Source organism: Pteropus medius, unplaced genomic scaffold (genome assembly GCF_902729225.1).
Source record: "Pteropus medius unplaced genomic scaffold, Ma_sr-lr_union100, whole genome shotgun sequence".
In the NCBI taxonomy this organism is placed as follows: domain Eukaryota; kingdom Metazoa; phylum Chordata; class Mammalia; order Chiroptera; family Pteropodidae; genus Pteropus; species Pteropus medius.
This window is the reverse complement of record NW_024344378.1, coordinates 18,823,618-18,848,877: the sequence shown is the minus strand read 5'-3', so window position 1 is coordinate 18,848,877 and position 25,260 is coordinate 18,823,618. Positions and strand designations below refer to the sequence as shown.

The 25,260-nt window shown below is 43.7% G+C and overlaps 2 protein-coding genes across 11 annotated transcripts in view; one reads left to right on the top strand and one right to left on the bottom strand.

Annotated features, from left to right (window-relative positions):
* The window catches only part of ARL3 (ARF like GTPase 3), a 29,782-nt gene extending 22,002 nt beyond the window's left edge, over positions 1-7,780 (bottom strand). Inside the window, exons 1-2 of the mRNA XM_039871347.1 lie at positions 7,625-7,780; positions 1,820-1,963 (exon numbers count right to left, since the gene is read on the bottom strand). Of these exons, the coding sequence (XP_039727281.1) occupies positions 1,820-1,963; positions 7,625-7,627 (147 nt within the window). The 5' untranslated portion in view covers positions 7,628-7,780. The remainder of the gene's footprint in view (positions 1-1,819; positions 1,964-7,624) is intronic.
* A 141-nt stretch (positions 7,781-7,921) lies between these two features.
* SFXN2 (sideroflexin 2) lies at positions 7,922-24,138 on the top strand. Of its 10 annotated transcripts, none has more exons than XM_039871342.1 (13): positions 7,922-8,042; positions 8,519-8,599; positions 14,785-14,960; positions 15,142-15,312; positions 16,327-16,425; positions 17,209-17,284; positions 17,588-17,673; positions 18,970-19,030; positions 19,398-19,464; positions 20,094-20,143; positions 20,480-20,529; positions 22,081-22,128; positions 22,909-24,138. In XM_039871342.1, the coding sequence occupies exons 3-13, from the start codon at positions 14,800-14,802 to the stop codon at positions 23,006-23,008; spliced, it is 969 nt and encodes a 322-aa protein (XP_039727276.1). In that variant the 5' UTR covers positions 7,922-8,042; positions 8,519-8,599; positions 14,785-14,799; the 3' UTR covers positions 23,009-24,138. The 10 variants fall into 10 exon arrangements, 9 of the variants coding, with proteins under 9 accessions (XP_039727276.1, XP_039727274.1, XP_039727278.1 ...); XM_039871340.1 differs by having other exon boundaries at positions 14,778-14,960; XM_039871344.1 differs by having other exon boundaries at positions 7,929-8,042; positions 8,523-8,599.
* The last annotated feature ends 1,122 nt before the right edge of the window (positions 24,139-25,260 follow it).

Here is a 25,260-nt window from a genome sequence, read left to right as displayed (position 1 = left end):
TCAGACCTAACAAATCTACTAAGAAATTATTTTAAGGAAATAATAATGGGTGGGTACAAACATTTAGATATGTGTATTATATAAGTATTTACATATATAACAAAGATATGTTATTATTACTAAGTGAAAAAGATGATACAAACAGCTTATTCTCTATAAGCCTTTATTTTGATTTTAAATATACCCATCATACATACACACCAGGAAAAAACTGAATGGATATAGTTCTAAATGTTAAGTGATTATGTACGAATGGACATCATAGATGATTTCTAGTTTCTCAATTTTACTTATTTATGCTTTCTAAATTGACTATAATAAGCATCTATTACTTTTCTAATACAGAACAAAAACACAATTAAAGTTTGTTTTTAAAGAATAAATATGAAAACTTGACATAATATAATAACAGTTATATATAACATATCAAACAAAGCCAGAAAGTTAGAACTGGAATTGGGTCCTTAATTTTGAGTTCACTTCCATGGTCATAGTGTAGAAGTCTTATTTTAGTGGTGCTCTTGAGAGACAAAGTCTATCCCTAATCAAGAAAACAAAAACAAAAACTCCCCCCCCAAAACAACAAACAAACAAACAAACAAACTAGCCCTTCTTTTTCTGGTAGAAATCCTGACACTCTAATATGTGTTTTCACCCCTTCTAGGCCAGACTATTGTAATTTGCTCCTCCTTAGGCTATACATTAAATTTGTTCAGAAGCTGTAAAGTTGCTCATTTGGTAGTAGCTGAAATGACTTTTCTGCAAAGAGTTCTGAATCAGTAAGACTAATAAGCTGTGAAGTCCACATACCAGCACAGCCATTCAAACCTGACCAAGCTCTTATCACAGTATGGTGACGGGAAATGCCAAATAACCTTCGTTTTGCTCAAATCTCCTATGCTCAAACATTTTAAAGTGACGAAGACCGACAAGAGCTGTCTCTAGTTAGGAAACCCAAAGGCTTGGCCCAAGGTCAAGGTTTCTCAGGATTTCCTACAGGAAAGGAAGTCAAACGAAGCCAACTAGAGTTCTTCAAACTAGGATTTGTCTTTCAACTTCCACACAGTAAATGCCACCATTTCCTGATCCTTTGCGTTTTGCTTGCTTAGCCTTAGGAAGGAGGAGGGCTGATGAGGCCGGATTAAAAATTATAGGTAATTGATTTTTTTTTAAATTTTAAAAAATTGATGTATATATTTGTATTTGTCAAGTCTGGAAAATACACACTAAAATACTAACAGTGGCTTTTCTCACAGTGCTCTGATTTTCTCCTTTATATATTCTCTGTATTTTCTACAGGTATTAATTTCATAGAGAAGATAAAGCTATTTTTAAAAAGTAATCACTTAGATCTGAGGGAATTGGTTGTCTTGACATACATATTTCTTTGAATTATTTATTTTAAGAAATTATAAAATATACATAAAATAAAACTTACCCGTTTCAACCATTTTTAAGTGTACAGTTCAGTGGCATTAAGCACATTTGCACTGTTGTGGAACCATCACTATCATACACCCTTAGAACTTTTTTCATCTTGCAATATTGACTCTTGTGTTCATCAACCAACAACTCCCCATTTCCCCCTCTCTCCAACCCCTGGTAATCATTATTCTGCTTTCTGTCTTTATGAATTCGACTACTCTATCTCGTATGAATGGAATCTCTTGATATATTTTTGAAATCTTAAACTGTATAGACTTTTCTCAGTAACCAAAGTTAGAAATGGATGGAAATTATATTTCCCATGTTGCCTTCCATATTGCTATTATCATCTTCCATGTGTCCCACAAGCACCTGGGGCCAAGGCAGTGCTCACCTGCGTAGGTGTGATGTGGCTGATGTCTTCAGATGCAAGCTGCTTCAGAAGGGTAGTCTTGCCAGCATTATCCAAGCCCAGGAGAAGGAGTCTCACCTCCTGGTCCGGTGCACTTTTCAATTTGCGCAAAATTGAAAGTAAGCCCTTGAACAACCATGAAGAAGAGAGATTACTCGGGGTACTGACTTTGCTATTACTAAATATCTTCTTCTTGAAAAAAAGTTCTTGGTTGTGGATAGCTTAATTATTATTATTTTGTACTTTAATGTCATTTATTCCATTTGCTTCCCCCTTCTAAGTTTTAGCAGAAGTAGGTTAGTAAATTCAGCAACTTAATAAATAGCATGGCTTATTCCTGCTCCTCCTATTAATCCAGCTTAGCAGTCACCCAAAATCTCCTGAGTATAAACTACTACCCAATTCATGTTCCTAAAGCCCTTTATATAAATTTAGAGTATAGCACTCATATCACATCATAAGTAATTGACTTTTATATTCTCCTTTACTAGAGTGAAGTTTCCTGCAGATAAGAATTATAGCTTCTGTTTCCCACACACCTAGCATTTACTAGATAGATACTAGATAATAGTTGTTGAATTAAATAGAATTACCTACCCAAGTTAATGCACAATTTAAAGGTTCTATAGAAAGAAATACCAAAAAAAAAAAAAGTTGTATAAAATAACATCTGGACTCTCTGTTTAAGATTTCATTTCAGTTCACATTTAAGTCTTCAGCGTTCAAAATACTCTACCATCATCTAACTTTCATGAGACCCTGACAGGATAGGTGCATGGTATGGATTACCTACGTTTTCAGATAAAGAATCTGATACATCAGAGAAGTTAGGAAATTATAAATGTCACTCATGAAGCAAAAAACATCAAAATCTAACCAAAAAAAATTTAGACTAATAATCTAATATTTGTTCCTTGTTGTTACAGTTATTTTTTATAGACAGAAGTAAAACATGTTGCTTTTTACCTAAGAGCATAAGAAAACTCATAAGATAGTTACTTCTTCTGTCTTGCAGCTGACAAGTTTGTTCTAGTGAGGCATGGTTACAACAAGAATCGAAGAATCCCAGAGTTTAAAGGGCATATAATCTAATCTCCCAGCCCAAGCAGAAATTCCTTCAAACTGAGTCTTAGGATTATTTTAAATGATCATATTTTTATCTACATCACACCATGCAATAATTCAAACCAGTCTGTTCACTAAGATCAAATGATAATTCTGTGAAATAACTCTCAACAATAGAGTCTTTAGACAATGACGTGCAAATATGCATAATTAATAAGAATTCCTTTTTCCCCAGAGGCTCTTTGTTTACCACTTGTAGTATTGTATTTGCACTGACTTGCTAAGGACAACATTAATCTCTCTATGCCTCAAATTTTCCCAGCAATAAAATGGAAGGTTTGGTTTAAGTCAGAAAGACAAATTCTGTATCAAAAGATTTGGGGAAGAGAAGCCGAGTAGATGTGAAACAAACCATAAAAAGGCAGGTTTGTTTTGTTTTGTTTTGAGGCAAAACATTTATTTTGTTTTCATCTTATCTGGCCTTGAATACTTTGACACCATTCTTTTTAAAAACTATATTTATGAGAAGTCTCCCTGGCTTCTGTTAGCTACATTGCAATCACTCATTTATAATACCACCTTTCAGAACAGTTAAAATTAGAATTCTGAGATCCTCAGGGGACTGGGGATATAAAAAGGCTAAGAATAAGGAAAACACATTGTACTAATCCTGAGTTCCTGATTAGGTGTCCTCATTACCTTTCCAATAAAATTCTAGAACAACTAGAATTTATCCCATTAGTATATTAAATGACAGTACAGGTTTAGTCTTCTCATGCATTATCTACTTAGCATAAAAATCATGAAAGGTCTGTTTTCTATAAAATATTTTCAAGGTTCAAAATGAATGTTTTAGGGTTTTCCTCATGTGTCTCTTCTTTTGAAAAATCAGTAATTAAAAACACTGCATTCTGTAGTTTGAGACTTTTTACATAGTTATCATATCTGAAGTTGGATAATTAAAAGAAAAACATAATTTCTATTCATTTTAAAAGGAGAGCTGCAAAACACAGACAAAAAGGAAACCATTCTAACTATAGCTAAACTTCACTAATCTCTTGGTATAAACAAAAATACTTATATATTTCTACTGAATAACTTTCTTCTTCAAGAAACAATGACCTCAGATGCTTCCCCTTTAAGTGAAATTACAGAGCAATGGAAAGTTCAGCTAATATTTTCTTCCAGCAAAATAATAAATGGCATCTCAAGCATGGTCTAGGTGAGACAAATGCAAATACAATACAGCATCATATTAATCCAACTACTGAGGACAGAGGATCACAGGATTATCAGGGTTTGCTAAATAGGGAAGAGGATATTTATAGATATCAGGGTTCTGCCTGAAAGGTACAAAGTAAGCTGAATTAAGAGGCTAGAGGAAAGAGAACAGAATTAGTCCATTCTATGCTTCTATCTATATGTGTCCATACTATATATTAAATGTCGCAGGGAGGCGACATTAGAAGTTAATTTTATTATGGAGCTGAGTTTTGCAGTATAAATATAAGAAAATGGATTTTTAAAGTGTTTTTGCTCAAAATATCTATTCATTTCTTCATTCATCATTAAATATCCATAATGTGCCAAATACAATAGAGAGCAAAACAGATATGATCTCTATGTAGGATTTTTACTCCTATGACTTTAAATAAAGGCAATATAAGAAAAAAAAACTTTAGATGGTATGTTACCAGCATGTGTTATTTGCGCCCTGGTGGACAGAAGTGGTCTGACTCAGCTATAAAACATTTAAACAAACTTTTCTATAAGCAAATCATAAATAGATATGCTATTGGCTACAGACATTTTATCTGTCTCAAAATCAGCTTAAACTTAACTACTGGCAGAGGCATGGCGCAGTGACCTAAAATGATACAAACTAGGTCATTCAAAGAAACTGGTGTGGTGGAGGGGGAAATAGGAATGTGGTGGTATATGGAAAATATATGTGGCTGTGAGGAGCAGCTAAAATTTAAATATTAAAACCAGTAAGCCTACTGTCAAGTACATGCACTCCCCATAACTAGCTTAAATGGAACTGACATCAATTTATTTTTAACTCCTTAAACTATCTAAAAAAAAAAAGGTGCTGCCTGGTGAGACCTTATTAATTTCCAGGAACTCCCATTGCTTTGACAGGGAGAATCTCACCCAAACTTTGTCTTCTTTCTCCTCACCTTTCTACTAAATAAACACAGTGTTTCATGAGGAACAAAATATGGGCATCTCCTCAGAAAGAGTGGGTTCCCACTTCACCAGAGTCTTAATGAATAGAACACTGCAGGCTTTAGACTTGTATTCAGCTTCCCTATCTATGTAACTCCAGGCACAGTTAGACCTAGAAAATGGGAACGATACTTATATCGTAAGAAAAATACGATGAAGATTAAATAAGTTAATGTCTGTAAAGCATGGTGCATAGTAGGCAGTCAAAAGTAGTTGTGTTTATTATATTTTTACTCTTCACTGACCATTTTCTGACCAGTAAACATTATCTTCAAATGTTGAACATGCTTGATAACTAACACTAGGTTCATATTATAGGAAGTACTCCATAAGTGATTCCTGAATGAAGGAGTCATCTATTAAATAACAATGATTAGTTATGCATTAAAATTACTTTCATCTTAGTATTTCACCAAGGACTTAGTATATCCTAAGCCAGGGGTAAAATAGCTGATCCTAAATGTTCAGACAAACCAAGGGGTTTTGTTGCAGTACTCCCCAATTATGTATTAGTCATAGCTGAAGGTTTAAAAAAAAAAAAAACAAAACCTGGAACTTACTGTTCAGTTGTACAGTTACCATGGGTGCTCATGGGATACCAGATGTGACACACTTAATCTAACACCACCGGCCATTTAAATTTCTGTTCCACTTTCAGTTCTAAGAATAACTCACACTTTTGTTGATAGAAAAAAGTGTAGTTTGGAAACCAGATAAAGAATCCAGAATGATTCGTCCTAATTTCTTATGTTCATTTTAGAAAAAAAAAAAATCTGTCTTGATATAACAATTATATATAACAGTGTTGTATACACTGTAAATTTGTTGTATACAGTGTCAATTTGCACCTGGAAACATGAGCAGTCCTTAATTTATGTGGCCTGTAATTACAAATTAAACAGTCATAAAATTATACAGTCCACTTAAGTGATAAACTGGGAAAAGTTAGGTTACTCTTATGCATTTCTCATTTATGATGACATCTCATCTCTGTTGGTGTGGCATAACTTTTTCATTTCAATTGTAGTTATTTTCTGTGTAAATATTTATATTTATACTCATTTGCTGAGAAAAACTTAGCCTTTAAAGGACAGCTCATGCATAAACGCTTAATAAAAAGAAAACATGTAAAAATCTGTTTAGCCCAAGGTTAAAAAAACTGCAATGTAGCAAGTGTGAAATGTGATTGGCAACTTCAGATCAAATAATTCTACTTCTTTAGCAATCTGACTATGTAAAATCAATTGAGATTTTTTTTTCTATCAAAATTTACTGATTGGATAATCTGACTAAAGGTACACATATTTTTTTCTCTCGTAGACATTTAGCTTTTTCCTACTTCATAAATCAATAGAAGTGGTTCAACATTTTTAAGTCAGAAAGGGGCTGGGTACGGGGTAGAGAAGTAACTCTAAGCTTGAGTGCTGACTCTTTACAATTGTTAAGCCAACCAACCTGCTCTAAACACCTCAAAAATCAATTTTTCTTTGCTTGCTTTAAAACTACTCAATTCCATTTTAACACCCTCCAACTAATTTCACAGAAATCAACAAGGATCAGAGTTATCAATGGTCAAATCCTCCGCACAGCAGAGGATCAAAGCAACATACATCATAATTTACAGTTGAGAAAAATTAGGTTTGACAGAGAAAAGGCTTGTCCTAAGATTGATGCCCACTCTCCAGTTTTCATTTCTCATTCTTTTCAGTTTGGAGACCCTAAACTGAGATTGCTTCCAGTGTGGTCATATGGAAAAGGTTGCAACAGGTTCTGAAGGAAATACCAGGGACCGGGCAGCAAATCTGCCTCCATTAACATGGATTAAGTATTGAGCAGAAGATTTGGTCATCACCAACAACCAGACCCTGCAGAACCCTCAGGAAATAAATTACTCGGGAATGCAAAAGCACTCCCTTCACGCAGACCCCACGGTGGCGTAAAATCCACCAGGCATCTCTTCCAAGAGGTATCTCGTTTGTGTCTTGGGACTTACACACCTCCCGCTAGAGAGAAAGGGCGCTAGGCTACCGCCAAAGCGACCTCAAACGCAGGAGCGCTGGTCGTGCTCCCCACTTTTGCCGGACCCGGTGGATCCCACTTTCCTGTGGCGTGTAGAGGCCGATTCCCTGGGAAGATCCTAAGCCTGTGTGCAGAGGCTGCTCTCAGCAGCTCCTCGGATCCGCCCTCATCCTAGTCCCCAGAGTAATGATGGAGCCCCGGCTCCGAAAGGGTACAGTAACGCACCCTACCAGCCCTTTGCCCTGGCTTCAGACCCGTTGCAAGCCCCGCCTTCCTCCCCAGGCCCAGGTCTCCCTCCAGGGCCCACACCTTCCCGGCTCCTCGCCGCCCCCCGAAACCAATCCCGGACCCAGAAGGCAGGCTGAAGGCCATCCCATTCCCTCCTTGGCTTTAAGCGCTGTGCCCCGCCCTGGGCCTGGGGACAGGAGGGGGGTGACCAACCCGTTCCGGAGGGGCCCAGGCCCCCACACTCACCATCCTCCCGCCGAGTCCCTCCTCCTCCTCCTCCTCCTCCTGCCTCCCCCGTTACCAGGGGCAACTACTGCGGCACCGCCCCCGACGTCCCTCGCACGCACAGCGGAGGATCAAAGCAACAGGACGGGGCGGGGTCCTACTCCGCTTTCCTCAAAGTGCGCAAGCGCACCAAGGTGCCCGCCCACTGCGCAGGCGGGCTGCTAGGGAGGCTGGAGGTGGCTGCTGGCCTGTAGAGCCCTGGGAATGGTGAAAAGGAGCCCACGTGGCCGGCAGGGGCCGCCGGGCCAGTGCTCTGTAGGCAAGGCGGGGCGGGGTGAGGGGAGGTTCGCGAGGGGAGGTTCCCGGGCAGAGGTCCGCAGTGCACCCAGACTCTTCTTCCTACGCAAGCTGCATCTGGTGACATTCCTCCCGGGACCAGGTAAGTGGTCTTGGGAAGAGGCCGCACACCACATATACTTCTAGTCCTTATGTCTAGTAAGGAGTTTATATTTCTGCCCTAATTGCCCAAGCTGGGCTGCAGCGGGGGCTGGCTTCCACCTGCAGAAGCCACGTGGCGAGAGGAGTGGCCTGGGGCTGCCCGTGGATCTGAATGGTCATTAACTATTTATATATTCAAGTAAAGTATTTTTTAAAACTGCTACCTATATGATTGCTTCAGATCCTTGGAGATAAAACTCATTTAAGAACCTTGACTAAGGAGGTGCAAGATGAATTATTGTTAAGTTAGAGCATAACTCCTACAATCAACCCATCTCTAGCCTGTTGGTTCTTTTGTGAGAAAGGCAAGGCAGACTTCTCTTTCCCAATTGTTGCCTTGGAGTCACATGAGTGTACATAAGCATACAGCTAGTCCTGCTTGTTTAATTATTAGTTTCATTCTCCAACTTGCCCTAGGCAGCCTTGACACCAACCCTCACCATCCCGGTGGTCTTTGTGTCTGACCTGAGTCTTTGGTTGCTTTGATCTTCTTGTGATGTGAGTACCAGCAATAATATTTTGTTTCTCTCCCTACCTGGGTATACATCTTGGGTCCTTCCCCTCCCTTGCAAGAGGATATCCCAGAGGAAGTGTGGAAGGCTGTTCTCTGAGCTCTGACATGTTTGCCAGGGAAAATCATATCTCTCTGGCAAGAAGAGCATTACCTCAGGAGACATAGTAGGTTATTTCATTTTTCTTCCTTTCTCCCTCCTTCACACTTGAGTGTGCTTTCTCCACCCCTCCACCTCTCCCCCACCCCGCCATCCCCTCTCTCTTTCTCTCAAGTAACCTGTAGTGAATAGCGAACCTATCTAGATGACCCTAAGCTTTGTGACCTTGGGAAAGTAAGGCCCTGGCTATTGTCACATCTAATGCAGGGCTATGTTTGCAGGGCTTAATCGATGTGAATCTTTCTAGGCATTAGTTTCCTCTGCTATAAACTGAGATCTTGGATTCCTAATGTCATTTAGGATGAGCTGTGACATTCGTTAATACTAGAAGGAAAAGGAGTTATTGGTCAATCATTGTTTGATCTTCACATCCCTACCTGTTCCCAGTAGTGGAATCATATTCTTTTATTAGTGGGGCCACCCCGAACGTGATAAGGCCTTTTTGGTAGTACTAGATATGGCTTATGTGGGATGAAGGAGAGTAACTAAAAGAAAACATAGAGACCAGATAAGATGCGGTATAGGCAGAGTAGACGATATCCACTTCGTGAAAGAAAGCCCGCTCTTCTATAACCAAGGCAGATTCTGAGTTTGATTTAAAAGAAATGATATCCTTGATGCCAGTAGAACCCAAAGATAAGTTGGAATGCATTTCAGGCAGGCAGTAAGTGTCTTTAGAGGGCAGATGGGAGATACAGCATGAACCTTACAGTCTGTTAGGGAAGACAGACTTTACACAAATAACTGTAAATAATAAGAAAGTGACAATTACAAAAGCCCAGCATGTTGCCAGGAATGACAGGATGCTATGGAGTATGGAACAGAAGGGCTGAATTGGCCCGAAGGAGTCACGGAATTGTGGGGCAGAGGTGTGGAGGGAGATGTTCCAGACATAGAATTTAGATTTTTTTTGTTGTCTTTTACATAAGACAGGGAGTCGGATATTTCTATTCTGACCTTAGTAATGAAGGCAAAGATTTCTTGCATAATTTAGCAAATGATTACCCCTTTAGTGTAGGAGAGCTTCCATGTGAAAAGGCAGAGGACTTTCCCTTGTTGGGTAGAGAGTGGAGCAAGATGGCCAAGAATTAGGGGGTGGGGGTGTGGTGTGGTGTGTGTGTGTGTGCTGCAAGTTGTGTTGAAGGGGAGGCATAGCATTTTGCTTTCCTGGGCTGTCTCCAGGAGATGCAAGCATGGAGCTCTGTGAACCAAGGCAGCATGTGATCTGGTGGCCAGGCCAACAGTTTTTAGGTTCCTTTGGGGTCAAGGGAAATGAACTCTTTCCCCTCTCCCACTCCTGGGTCAGTTGGGACTGGGGGACATGCCTGCAGGAGGCCAAGTCCGCTTGTCCTTGGAGGGCAGAACCCGGAGCCTTCCCATGGGCTCTGTGGTGCTCAAGGTGCCTACAGACTTGTAATTTCCTTTTTTTCTTTTTCTTTTTACAGTGTTTATTATTATTTTTTTAATTTTTATTTTTCAATTAGAGTTGACAGTCAATGTAATTTTCTATGTATGGAAAATCCATAGTTATGGTGAGTCTTCCAAGAAAAAAGACAAATGATCTAGTAGTAGAAAGTATAAGTTAAATCTGAAAAATTATTCCTAAAAAAAAAAAAAAAGATGAGTAGGTGTTATTTAGTGAAGAGGGGAAGGAACAGCATTCTGGACAGGGAATGGCATTTGCAAAAGACCTGGGACTGGTGGCAACTTATTGCATTTAAGAAAGTCCCATGGCACTTGAAACTCAACATGTGAAAAGTCAAATTCACTGTTTCTTCCTTTAAAGCCTATTTTTCTATAGTCTGTGTCTTAGCACATTATTGCCCACGTCAGAAACCCCAGCTATCCCTTTAGAAATTTGTGATATGCCAGTTTGGCTAGGCCAAACAGAACTTCCCAGAACCCTGTCTCTGGTATGTTTACAGCGGGCTACAAGGGACAAGTGGCCGTTTTGTATCATGCACACACCTTCTGCCAGTTATTCCAGTCAAACACTAAGGGTTGTGGTGAAGGGATTTTGCAAATGTAAGTAAAGTCTCTGATGGGTTACCTTTGAGTTAATATAAAGGGAAATTATCCTTCACAAGTAGCCTGACTTGGTCAGATGGAATCTCTTTAAAAAAGGACTAGGCTCCCTCTGTGGTTAGAGACTCCAGCCACAGCTGGACCTGCATGGCTCTCCTTTCCCCCAGGACTAGCCCTTCCTGTCTGCCTGCCCTGCTGGCCTCAGGGCAGTTACATAACTATTACATAAGCCAATTAGCTAATTCTTTGTACAAAATCAATTTTTATCAATATTATATGTGTGTGTGTGTATGTAAAGGATATATATATATGCATACACGCACGCACATGCACACACACACACACACGTATTTCCTACTGATTCTGCTTCTCTGGTTGAGCCTTGACTGATACAGTATTCCTCCTCTACCCAATCACTTAGCGAATCCTCAGATTCTGATGCTTTAAAAGATTCTGTCCTTTTGGGTTCTCTTCTGTGTTCGGTGCGTCTAGGTTCATTTGAGACCTACCTCTTGCCTGGATTATTGGGGTTCCCTTCTAGCTGGTCTCTCTGCCTCCTGTGAGGTCCTACTACATCATGTCCATTCTCACGTGATTGCCCAGAGTGTTCTTTCTAAACTTCACAAATGATCTTGCCACTCTTAAAATCTTTTAATGGCGTCCTGAAATTTTCAGACAAAAGTTCAAAAGCCTTAGCTTTTCGTATGACTCCAATTTCTCTCCTCTCAGCATATTGGTGGTACTTTTGAAAACTTACATACCAATTGCCCTAGAGTTTGCAATATAGATTTACAACTAATTCAAGTCCACTGTCAGATAACACTATACCACTTCACTGATAGTGCAAATACCTTACAACAGTATTCCCAATTCCTCTCATTCTTTATATTGTTGCTGTCATTCATTTTACTTATCCACAGATACAACCACTGAATACATTGTTGCTATTATTATTTTGAATGAACTGTTTATCTGTTAACTGTTAACAATTAGAATAAGAAAAATAATGATTTTATTTTACCTTCATTTATTCCTTTTTCACACTCTTTATGTAGATCAGAGTTCATGACCTATATTTCTTTCTCTCTGAAGAACTTCTTTTGATATCTTGCAAGTTATGCCTCTTGGTGACAAATTCTTTCAGTTTTGTTTGAGGAAGTCCTTATTTCTTCGTCATTTTTAAAGGACCGTTTTGCTAGATACAGAATTCTAGGTTGATGGGTTTTTTTCCTTTCAACACTTTCAATATTTCACTCTGCTCCTGCTTACGTGGTTTCTGAAGAGAAGTCCGATGTAATTTTTATCTTTGCTCCCCTTTAAGTAGGTGTTTTTTCCCTCCCTCTGGCTTCTTTCTTGATTTTCTTTGTCTTGATTTTCTGCAGCTTGAATCTACACCTATGCCTAGGTGTAGATTTTTTTGGCATTTATCATGCTTGGTGTTCTCTGAGCCTCTTAGATCTGTGGTTTGGTATCTGTCATTAATTTTGGAAAATAGTAATTCTTCAAATAGTCTTTTCTCTCTACTCCTCCTGGTATTCCCATTACGTGTATGTTATTACACCTTTTGTAATCATCCCAAGGTTCTTGGCGATTCTATTCTGCTTTTTATTTCTTTTTTCTTTTTTCAGTTTGGGGATTTTCTATCAACGCATATTCAAGCACACTAATTCTTTCTTCAGGCATGTCCAGTCTACCGATGAGCCCATCAAAGGCACTCTTCATTTTTGTTACAATATTTCTTATTTCTAACATTTCCTTTTGATTCTTTCTTAGAGTTTCCATCTCCCTGCTTACATTATCCATTTGTTCTTGCATGTTGTCCACTTTCCCGTTAGCATCCTTAGCATATTAATTATAGTTATTTGAAGTTCCCAGTTTATTAATTCCAAAATCTCTATCATCTGGTTCTGATACTTGCTCTGTCTCTACAAACTAAAAGTCAGGTATGATATATATGAGGTTTTATGTTTATCTGGCAAGGAGCTAGGCTGTGTTTCCTATCTGCTAAATCTGTAGTTGGCAAAGACTAAAATTTCCTCTGGTATCCTTGTATTTTTTTCTTGTTCTATCTTCGGGTTTCTAGAGATTTCTTCTTAAGTAAGGTCTGAGACTTGCATTTCTATAGTCCTGTGATCAGGTCTCAGTCTTTGAGTAAGCTTGCACCTCTGGACCTTCCCAAGTGCTTCTCAGTCTCCCCTCACTCCCTTCAGATAGGACAGGAAGGCTAGAAAGGGCTGGAGTTGAGTATTTCCCTTCCCCCAAGTCAATTAGGTTCCGGTAAGTTTCCTTTGCGGACAGACAGGCCTCCTTAAGGACCGAGGGCTCTGGGTACACTTCAGAATGGCTACTTTCCCCATGTCTCTGTCAGAAGCAGCAGAGGATTCTTTTCTGATCTTCACCTAAAGAACCTAGTAGACTCCAGGAGGTAAAACTCACAAAACAGTGATGCCTACCCCTTCCACCCCCGCTCAAGATTCAATCCCCATTTGTCGACACTAGGCTCCCAGCAATTTGTCAATAACAATTTAAGTTTTCCATGGTACTTGCCCCGGGGGGCTTCTGCTCCTGATAAGCTCTGATTCTCTGTACCTATCTACCTGTCTCTCCAGATTTGGAGGTGGTGGTTTGCCCTCAATTCTGTGATTGGTTTTAGAAGAATTGTTGATTAGTAGTCTGTTCAGCTTTTTTCTTATTTTGAGGATAGGAATGACAATGTTCAAGCTCCTTCCATGATGGACCTGCCTTAGCTTTTCGAGTCATGGATTCCAGAACCCCGTTATAGACGAGAGTTCTGAAATAAATCAGGCTAAATTAAAATCCTGGCTCTGCCAATGGCTAATGCTTGTGTGACTTGGTAAAGTTCCTTATCCGCACCTTGGTTTTCTTATCCATAAAATGGGATTAAATTAAAGATTATCTTACAGGGTAATGGTGAAGATGGATTCAGAAAGTACATGTGAGGCACTAAGCAAAGTGTCTAGTGTAGACTAGCTCAGTAGTGTGACATGTTATCATCATCCCCACGTGCACTGTGTGCTCTCAGTGCTGGCTCCTCTTTATGCCTGAAATACTGCTCTTCCACCTGTCTAACTCGTACACATCCTTCAAAACATCGTTTATTTCTTATACATACAAAGCGTGTTCAGAATCCCTCATCCATTTTAGATAAGGTGATCATGTAACTTATCATCCAAATTGGGACACTTTTGAGAGTAGGGGGAGTGCTATGATACTTACCCCAGGCCAACAGTCCCAGGCAAACTGGGAGATACGGTCATCTCAGTTCCGGATGCCTCGTCTCTGGCTTTCCACTGCTCCCAGTGTCCGTCAGCAGCATTGTTCCCACTGCCGTCCTTGTCGATTTACTTGTTTGTTTACCTCCTATTCTGAAACTCCTTGAGGGCAGGTGCGGCACCTCACACATAGCCACGGACCGGGATCTCTCACATACACTAAATGACGAAGGCGTTGTGTCATGTTCATTTCCACTTTACTCGTGATCATTTCTGCCTTCAGTGTGATCTCATGCCTTCTACCTCCTTCAGACAAATCTCTTCTGTCTGCTGGGGCCTCACTCACAGTCCACCTCTTCTGGGAAGTCCCCTTTGATTACTAGGTTCCCCCGGCACCCACCCCACCCCGCCACTTCCTATATCATCGTTGCTGTACATATTATATACTGTTCCACCAGTGGGCTCCTGTTCCCCAGTCAGACTCATCTCCCCAAGGACAGGCACTGTGTTGTCCCTTTTTCCAGTCTCCCCCACAGCATGATCAGCACAGGGCTGGCCACCAGTAGGCACTCAGGAAACACATGTTGGTACCCAATTGCTCAGTTTGGTGACTCTTCACTGAAGCCTTCCTAAACAGGGTTTGATGGGGCCAATTAATGGTGAAAGCAGGCAGTCCATCACAGTGGGAGGTGCTCAGGGCAGGCTTTGATTTGGGCAACAGTCTTCATTTTCCCTGTGTTCCTTAAGTCCACAGTTGTGTGTGAACGAGATGGAGGCCGACCTGTCTGACTTTAACATCGATGCCCCCCGTTGGGACCAGTGCACTTTCTTGGGGCGGGTGAAGCACTTTTTCAATATCACAGACCCCCGCACTGTCCTGGTACCAGAGCGGGAGCTGGACTGGGCCAAAGTGATGGTGGAGAAGAGCAGGTGAGCGGTTATGGGAGGGGGCCGGAAGCATTGGGGCAACATTGGTGGGTCCTCTAGGGAGGAGATGCAAACTGAAGATGAGGAAATAGGCAAAGATCTCAGGAAGGAGGGAGAAATGAGAGCAGGATGACTCGGGGTTGGGGGGCAGGGAGGTAACTCTGCCTATTGTCCTTGGTGGCAGGATGGGGATTGTGCCCCCAGGTACCCAGGTGGAGCAGCTGCTGTATGCCAAGAAGCTCTATGACTCGGCCTTCCACCCTGACACTGGGGAGAAGATGAACGTCATTGGACGGATGTCCTTTCAGGTCCCTGGCGGTATGATCATCACGGGCTTCATGCTTCAGTTCTACAGGTGGGACCCAGGAGCAAGGAAGTGGGAGGTGTAAGCCGCTTGGATCAGGGAGCTGTACATATTATATACTGTTCCACCGGTGGGCTCAGGGAGCCCTATTACAATCATAATTATGGCCATCTTTATTGATCCCTTATCAGATACCAGGCACCATGCTAAATTCTTTGCATATATTGCCTCCTTTAATATCTTTGACAATCCTACAGAGAGTACTGTTATCATCTCCATTTTATATATAAGGAACTGAGGTTCTAGATAGGTTACATAATTTGCCCAAGTTTACACAGCCAAAATATATGGGTGCCTGGATTTTGACTGATGCGTTCCTTTTTAGAACTCTCAACAAATAAGCTATTCTATTTCCTTCTTTAAGAAATACTTCTTCAACAATGAATTTAATGTATTTTTATACTGTAATATCCCAGTAAAAAATTAGGAAGACCCTTTCAGCCCAGTTGGGAGAGAATACACTTTGTAGCTGCTGAGTGTAGGACTCCTCCCCCTCCCCCTCTTCCTTCTTTCCCCTTCCCTCCCTCGTGCATTCATTTGTCCAGTTATTGAGCCAGGTGTCGAGAATATAAAGACTTTAGTCCCTCCCTTAAGGAGCTCCTAGTTTTGTTGAAGTGACCAAGAAGTAAACAGTTACAGCCCGGTTTGCTAAGCAGTAGGCTGAGGTGAGAATATGGAGTCATGGGAGCAGGGGACATGGAATGACTGTGCCTCAGGAAGGGCAGGGTAAGGGTAAAGCAGGTTCCAAGGAGGACATGATTTAACCACGTATGGAACGGAGGATTTAAACAGCAGGATTTGACCACGTGTGGAACGGAGTGTGTGTGTGCGTGCGTGTGTGCACGCACGTGTGTGTATTCCAGGCAGAGGGGTGAGCCTGTGCAAAAGCCCAAGTGCATGAAACAGCATGAGAGCAGTTTGGGAAACAGCAGGTAATGTGGTTTGACTGATGTACACCAAGCCCTCCCTTCCACCCTCTCCTCGCCGGGCCTCCCTTGCTGGTAGGACGATGCCAGCGGTCATCTTCTGGCAGTGGGTGAACCAGTCCTTCAATGCCTTAGTCAACTACACCAACAGGAATGCAGCTTCCCCCACGTCGGTCAGGTAGGAGACCTGAACCCCGGGCTGTCCACGTGGGTCTGGAGCAGGTGGCTGTCTTTTTGCCTCTGAGGGAGCAGCCCTTCTAAAAGGTTCCTGAGTGGTCAGTCCTCCCTGGGTGGGGCTTGCCCTGGGCACGTGACCAAGTCTCCCTTTTCCAGGTTTGAAAGTATTGTCTTAGGCTAACTAGAGAGTATCTTCTTTCTAGACCAATTCAAAATGTATTAATTCTACAGACTTTTCTTCTACACTCATTGTACAAATAGTTCTTGAGTGTGTCTTATGTGCCAGGCATGGTTCTAGGTGCTGGGGATACATTTGAGTAAGATGTGTGTGGTCCCTGTTCTTGCAGGGTTTAAGGTCTTTTAAGGAAACAATCGCAGTAATCTCAGATTGTGATTGCTGCCATTAAGGAAATAAACAGGTGACAAGATAGAGAACAGCAGGGAGGTGTCTATGTAGACAGGCTGGTCAGGGGGGTCCTTCTGCACAGCTGACGTTTCAGCTGAGTTCTGGGAAAAAAAGCCCAGGGAAGGATTCCCCAGATGGGGAGCAGGAGTGTGCAGAGGTTCTGAAGTAGAAAAAGCTTGGCATGTTTAAAATACTGAAAGGAGGCCCAGGGGGCTAGAGCATCGTGAGTTTGGAGAAGTCACAAGACGACACTGGGGACAGATCACATGAGCTTCTCTGACATGAAGCCTCATTTCCAGAATTTCTCACTCAAGCCATGGGTCATCAGGGCTGAGCTATCAGGACTCCCTACTCCCAAGCATCTCTTTCCTTCACTAGGCAGATGGCCCTTTCCTACATCACAGCCACAACCACCGCGGTGGCCACTGCTGTGGGGATGAACATGTTGACAAAGGTACTTACTGTCTAGGCTGCTGTGGGCTTGGTGGCCACAAGGGGGCAGCAAAGTCTTAGGAAAAACTAGGCATTTCCCCTAGTCTAGGTGAGCTGGCCAGAGCCTAGCCACGTCATGGGAAATACTGCGGGGCTGTCCCCAGGTTGGTCTTTCTCTGGCCTTTGAGGGAGTTTGGGTTCCCAGATGGGTGTCCGGATGTGTGGCAGTAGTGAGATAGGATTTCTTGTTTTATGGTCCTTAAGCCCCTCTACTCCCATCTTGCAGGGAGCCTGAATAACTCCCATTGTTTCCTTCCCCCAACAGAGAGCTCCACCCCTGGTGGGCCGCTGGGTGCCTTTTGCTGCTGTGGCTGCTGCTAACTGTGTCAACATCCCAATGATGAGACAGCAGTGAGTACAGGGGTCCCTTTTCCTACCTACAAGCCTCGAGGTCAGCAGGGAAACCAAGGCAAGAAACCATGGCAGTGGGTGATTTCTTTGGGCTGAGGTGGGTGTGGGGAAGTCGGCCAGGCTGTGCCCCTGTAGGGTCCCTGAGGATTGGTTGCTCCAGCACTGTTGGCCACAGGAGGGGCGGCTAACTCATTTTAATCTGTAATGAGTGTTATGGGAGTCATTTTTTGGGTGGTGTGGAATGGGGGGTGATAGGGTGGACCTGTGGGATTTTATACTAGATCAAGTCCTTTCAACTGCAACTGTATTTAAGTTATGAACTCTGCCTACTTCCAAAGCCCTGAGAATGGCTTACAGAATAAAATGTAGCAGAGTGAGGCGTCCAAAGATAGAACAGAAGCAAGAGGCTTTGAAAGAAGCCAGAGGAGTAGATAGATGTTTTCCAGGCACCCTGGCTTTAAGCTTTGCGACGGGAAAGGTAAAAGGAAAAAACCCATTGTGTCTCACGTTCTTATTTTTTAACAGGAGAAAGCATAGATGTTCCTCTGTTATAAGATTCAATGATGTAATACATGCAAAGCCCTCAGAATTGTATCTAGAATGTAACAAATGCAACATAAGTGTTAGCTGTTATTGCTACTGTTGTCATCCTCATCTTCATTATCATCACTAATATCTACAAGCCACATTTTCTTGGGACTACTAGTAAATGGAAATTTATCACCCTGGCAGAAAGAGCACACTACCAGAATAGTTGTGCGTACACATTGCTCCTCTCCTCTTTCTTCCTCCCATCCATTTCCTCCTTCCCAACAAATGAATGAGTCCCAGCCACTTACCTGGTCTTGGCTTGAGTGCTGTCAAGAACTGGCCTGAGTATAACAGCCAGAGCAACTACTGTTGATGGTGCGGTCACTCAGTGTCAGACACTGGACTAAGAAAGCACGTTGCAGGCATTATCCCGTTTAATCCTCACCAAGTCCTATGAAGTGAGTGCCGTGATTATCTCCATTTTGCAGATGAGGAGAACTGAGTCTTTAGAGGACTCGAGGAGACACATACTCTGCAGTTTCAGGATTCAACCTAGGCATTCTGGGTGTAGGGCTAGCTCTCTTAGCTACTGTCCTAGGTCACTTCTGAGATAGCCCTCACTGGAGCGCAGAAGGAAGATCACAGGGCCAGGCTGCAGGAGGTGGCTTCCTAGCACTCGAGAGCCCTTGGTTCCCTGGTGTGACACATCACTGGCAGGCTTCTAGCACCCCTTTCCCAAGTCCAGCAACTCCTGTCTCTGTTTAGGGAACTCATCCAGGGCATCTGCGTGAAGGACACGAACCACAATGAAATTGGTCATTCCCGGGTAAGCAGAGGCATTTCTCTGGGTGGGAGGAGGGAATTTCCTCTCGAGTCCCGTCCTGTCCATAGTGGTCAGGAGGCCTGGGCTCCATTATAGGATACCCCTGACTCCATTCTCATTCCCATTGATTTTTTTCTACATTTCCCTGATGAGGACATTTCTCATGTCCTTTCTCCATCATTTCTGGTACTGAAGCCATAAAACTCTGGCTGGGTGGGAGAGGATCTGGTGAGGTTACTCAGCCTCTGGCAGGTCCAACCCTTCCCCTTTACCAGCTCAGACTTGGCGGTGACCCTGACCCAGCCCTCTGGTGCAGCCCATGGATACAGGATAAGGTCATTTCTGACAATTTAATCTTTTCTGCCCTCAGAGAGCTGCAGCCATCGGCATCACCCAAGTGGTTATTTCTCGGATCACTATGGCAGCCCCTGGCATGAGTAAGATGGAGAAGCCTTCCCATCCTGGGGGTGCCTGGAACACATGATGAAGGCCTCAGCCTCACTCAGCTTTTGGGTGGGAGGTGGGACCCCAGCCTCCACAGCCATGCTTCTCTAGCTGGTTTGCTTGAGTGCTGAAAGCCATGAGAGAACCACACTGTAGTTCCTAAAACATCAGTAAAAATCAGAGATTTGGGGGAGAAAGTTCTTTTCAGTCAACAAATATTTCTTAAGTACTTTCAACATGCTGAACACAGTGCGGGGTGTGAGGAGACTGTGGTAGAGGAAATAACCCCCCTTTACTGGTTGTGCCTCCAGCAAGGGCACATTAGAAAGTAGGGTACATAATCTGTTTGCATGAGCCTTCAAGGATAGTTTTGAGTTTTGAGAAGGACACTTTGGGCCTGCAGTACATGTGCTGTTATTGCAGATGGGCAGGTTGAGAAGTGTGAGAAGCACCCTTCTGCTGGGCCTCGGGGGACAGGCTGCCATATTTCCCCCCAAATGAGAAGTATTTTCTGGAACTTCTGGGGAGAGAGGGGGAATCATTCAGTCCCTGATCTGACTTGGGAAAGGGGTCTTAAGGAGAATCTTACAGGTCTTCCTAGCTTCTTGCTGGTCTCTTTCAGTCTTGCTGCCGGTCATCATGGAAAGGCTGGAGAAGCTGCATTTCATGAAGGTGAGTGGTGCTCCCTTTTGCCTCTTCCCTGCCCAGAGTCCCCCAGCCACACGCAGGAGCTCCTGATCACCTCATCCTTCCCTCTAGCTACCCGCCTTCATCTCACCCACGTAGAGCCTGTACCAGACCCCACCGGCTGCCCACTTTAGACACCGCAGCCGGTTGTTCGATCTTGTCTGTGAAGAACAAGGAGAGCCCCTTCTCCCCTTCAGGGCAAGCAGTGCATTACCTGTGGGTGTCTAGCTGGCTGATTGGTGGCAGGGCAGGTGGGGCAGGTGTGGGGTTCATCTTAAGGTATATAAGTCCCATGTGGGTCTTTCTTTTGTTTTTATGCAGAAAGTCAAGGTCCTGCACGCACCATTGCAGGTTACGCTGTCTGGGTGCTTGTGAGTAATGTATTTTCTTGGTTTGGGTTCTCTGGTGGCTGAGGCACCCGAGATCTGTCTTCTTGTTTCACCCTTGTTGGAGAACATGGACTCCTTTACCTGACTTCCAAGGTCCCCAGGCTCAGAACACCTGTGTCCCGTCTGGAGAGCTCTTGCCCCATCTTTTTGGAGGGTGCCGGGCCGCCTAGGGTTCATGCACACATCCGTATGAGAAGCAGAGTGCTTGGGTGCCCTCCTGTCCCAAGATCTCCCCTGTGACTTCAAGCCTTAAGAAGAGACAAAAATGAGGAGACAATCTTACCACAAAAAAGAAATGATAATTATTTGACATGATAGAGGTGTCATTGTAATATATAAATATATCAAATCCACACATACATCTTAAACTTGTACAATGTTTTATGTCAGTCATATTTCAATAAAACAGATAGATAAATAGATAAAATAAATGAAGAGACAAAAATGATGTGACAGCCTGGGGCTGTCAAGTGTCCCAGCCTGACCCAGGAGGAAAACACCCCACGTCATGGCAGCATCTTAGGTGCCTGCCATCAGCTGGACATGTCCTACCATTAATTGTGTTTCGCAGGGCTACAGGGCTAATGACGGTGGCAACAACTATCATTGACTGAAAGTGCCCTCTGTGCCAATGCTTCACAGCTATAACTTCACTTAATAACCTCAGCCCTGGAGGTATATATACTGTCATCATCATCTTTTACAAAAAAAGAAACTGAGGCTTAGAGAGATGAAGGAACTTGCCCCAGGGTACATAGCTGGTAATCGCTGGAGCCGTGATTGGTCCTCGGCAGTCTAACGTGCTATGCTATCTTCTGCCTATTGAGTTACCACTGAATGAGCAGATACCAGGGGCTGCGTGCTGTACATGTGTTGTCGGGTCTTCACACTAACCCTGCAAAGTAGGCACTCTTGTCCTCCCTTGGCTGCCTCAGAGGTGATGTGCCCAGACTGCTCGTTTAGTAAGCAGCAAAGCTGGGTTATGAACCCAGGTCTGTTAAGACTCCTGGAGGACATGGTCCTGGACCCACATCTGAGAACTGGTTAGAAATAAAGACTCTCAAGCCCTTCCCCAGACCTGCTGAATCAGGTCTGCATTTTTACAAGCCCCTGGAGCTGTCCGTAGGCACATCGAAGTTTGAAAAACCCTGCCCTTTACTGTTCTCTGACATCCAGCTGTTCACAGAATAGAGGAGCAAGACCTTAGGGTTCACACCCCTCGCTGCTTTCCCTGCACATCCGCGGGTGCCTGTGGTCCTTAGGGCTGCTGCTCGCACTCCCCAGGGACATCATTGTCTTCTTCATCTGCTCGAATGACAGGGGTGGATGGGGGCGTTGAGGGGACTGATTTTCTCCTGTGCTGAAATGAGCGTCCTGGCACTGGGAGGCTGGAGAAGGGGTGGAGGGAGAGGTGCTGTGGGAAGCAGGCCAGGTGAAGGGGCGTCTCTGCCCGCTGCGAGGGCCCCAGGGACGGGGCGTGGGGGGGCCCGTGGGGAGATGCCCCCTAACACCTTGGTTTCTCCTTCCTTTCAGCCTCATCTTCATGGTGCCGGTGGCATGTGGGCTCTTCCCGCAGAAATGGTATCAGCTGCTCATGCCTCACTTTGTTTGGCCAGATATCCTGTCTCTGCCCTCCCTGACCTGCTTGCTGTCGTGAAGGAGCGGGGGAGGGCCAGGAAGGGCAGTATTTGTCCAGGGACAAGTGCCCATCGGCCTTAACTCTGGGCCTCTTAAGCCCATATGAATGGAAACCAGGCACATGCTAAGGGGCAGAGGGATGAATGCTCCCTCCCAGTGGAGCAAGGACTGCCTTGGAGAGAAGGTGGGGGAAACAACAAGGGGCTGTCCCTGCTGGGTGGGTTCTTCGGTACATCTCTCTTGCCTGGGCTTTGAGACTGAACAAGGGGACAGGTACTGATTTTGGCTCATGTTTGCCAGATCACTTGGACCTCTCCACTTGCATGTCATGGAAGGGGAGGTGAGGAGAAAAGGGAGGAAGGCAAGGGGAAGGGAAGCGTCAGACTTGGTTGGGGAGAAGGACTAGCTCCAGGAGCCCAGGCATAGCTTGGATGTGCCAGTCTCCCCTGAGTCAACTCAGCAGTCATCTGCTGGGCATTCCCTGAGTTCTGAGAGCTTTGCTTGTAATCTTGTGGAGAAGATGGAAGCTTAGTGCCGAGAGAACCAAGTCAGGCCTGAACAGAGGTAAAAGTAACATATTGTGGTGTACAGAGGCCATTACTAATTCCGATGGAGAAATTGGAAAGGGTTTCTTAGAGGGGGCATTGGAGTTGGACTTTATCTAAGGGTAATTTGCTGCTGTTATCCAGGTGGCAGGCTCAGAACCCCCTTCTCTCTTCTCAGCAAATTGCCAGTTTCCTCTCTGGAACCAGAGCTCCAAGACACCATCAAGGCCAAGTACGGAGAACTCGTACCTTACGTCTACTTCAATAAGGGTCTCTAAATGCCCTACCCCAGCAAGGACCAGTCTATACCCATATTCACCAGGCTCCTCCTTACCTGCTGTGTAGACCTGTGCCCCCCTTCCTCTTTGCCAACAGGGCCGGAAGGCCAGGGTGGGTCTGCGTGCGGTGGTGGTAGTCGGGGGCGCGAGGGTGCCTCCTGCTTCTACTCAGGCACTTGGTTTATTGGGCTCCAGGGGATGAAAGCGAACAAGGGGAGAAAGACCAAGTCTTCTATCAGCTCCCCGCTTAACTCTCATCCCCTGGAGACCAGGAGCCGAGTCCCCTACAGAGAGAAGTTGGTGGGGCATGAGGGCGACACTCAAGCAAAACATTTGGAAAAATTAGGAAGTCTTTGGGCTTCTGGTTCTAGCCAGGATTGAGGAAGAGCTCCTGGGACAAAGAAGCTTCTACCTTTCTTTCCTCTTCCCTTCCTCATTATCTCTCAAGCTATGGAACCTTTATCCATGCAGTTCTAGCCAACTCAGGAAGGGGGAGGGCCTAGTCAGTGTCACCTTGGGGCTCATCTCCACTCTTCCTCATCCTCCTCCCCACTGCCCCAGTTGGAAAGGTTCTTTGGGAGTACTGCTAACCTTGAGTTTATCAGGCACCCAGGAGTTCTTTGTGCCAAAAAAAGTCATTGTGTGAGGCAGCAGAGTTCCACAGCGCTTCAAGCCCTGTCAAGTGATACTAACTTTGATATCCTGCTGGGAAACCATGTCCGATTTTACTTCTGTGTGTTTAAAAGATAATTCTACTAACTGTGAGTAAAAAGGATGTATGTAAACGTTAGCCACACATTTTAATGGGTATAATTTCCTGGCTGCCTCCTTTCCTCAGCCTGTTGGGTTAAACACCAAAGAAAGACTGGTGTGTACTGACCAGGAAAAGGAAGTTTTATTTGGACTCCTCTAAGAGGAAATCAGCGAGGACCAAAAAGCCTTAAAGGACACAACAAAGCACAGCCACTGCCCTTCCCAACTTGGCTGCTGTAGGTGATTTCTCAAGCTCTCTAGGGAACTGTTGTGGGTTTACCTGGGCTGGATGTCTGTATAAGTTGTCTAGTAGAATTTACTGATCATTCAAAGGATATCACTGTGAATTGAATAAATTTCTTGAAATAGCACACCAAGCTGTCTGCAGACTGAATTAATAATGCCTGAATGAAAAGCAGATTCTGGCCTTTGTCCTTGGCATGGAAAAGGATATCACAACTCTAAGAGGACCTGCCTGTCTGAAGCTGGGCGGCCATTGTTTATTTTGCTTATTACTGAGGAAAAATCCACCTGTCTTTGCTAGAAGCTGCAGAAGTCTCTTAGAATGGGAGCTGTGTTGCCTCAAAGCAGGAGCTGGCAAACCATGGCTCAAGGGCCCAAATCTGTCTGCTGCCTGTTTTTATGTGCCTGGAAAATGAGAATGGTTTTTATATTTTTAAAGAGTTGTGAAATCAAAACACTGTGACAGAGACCCAATGTATGTGGTGTACAAAGCCTAAAATATTTATTCTCTGACCCTTTACACAAAGTTTCCCCTGGAGAAATCGTTCTTAAAAATATGCATCAGGATCACCTGGAAGGCTTGTTAAAACAGATTGTAGGGCCCCATCCCCAGAATTTCCAATTATGTAGGCCTGGGGTGGAGTTTGAGAATTTGCATTTCTGGTAATTTTCCAGTGTCAGGCGATTCTGTTGCTCTGGGGACCACACTCTTAAGGACCTCTGCTCTAAAGAGAGAGGGCCTCCCTGAGGTCAAATAACTGGCTGTCATTTGATTTTCCCTCATTTTTTAAAATTAATATATAATTCGTATAACAAATTCATCTTTTTAAAGTGTACATACAATTAGTGGTTTTTAGTATACTCACAAAGTTGTATGACCATCGTCACTATCTAATTCCAGGACATTTTAATTACCCCCAAAAGAAACTACACAGTAGCAGTCACTCCCCTTATGTCCCAGCCCCAGCCCCAGCCCCTGCCCCTCACAACCTCTAATCCACTTTCTGTCTCTATAGATTTTCCTATTCTGGACATTTCGTATAAATGGAATCACACAGTGTGTGACCCGTGTCTGGCTTCTTTCACTTAGCATAATGTTTTCAAAGTTCATCCATGCTGTACCGCATGCAATTTGATTTTAGTTGATGTCTGAACAGAACGGTCTGTGTCTTTGAGCTAGCTTTCTTAGGATAAGAGATCTGGCTTCAGTTTTGCTCATTTCCAAAGGCAAATAGGAAAAACCTCACCAGAGCTCA

Excerpts from the sequence above, each read along its gene's own strand:
- SFXN2 (XM_039871337.1), top strand. The coding sequence starts at position 8,721 with ATGTTTGCCAGGGAAAATCATATCTCTCTGGCAAGAAGAGCATTACCT. Across the intron at positions 16,426-17,208 it reads GCTTCCCCCACGTCGGTCAG|GCAGATGGCCCTTTCCTACA; the intron begins GTAGGAGACCTG and ends TTCCTTCACTAG. Across the intron at positions 17,674-18,969 it reads ATCCCAATGATGAGACAGCA|GGAACTCATCCAGGGCATCT; the intron begins GTGAGTACAGGG and ends GTCTCTGTTTAG.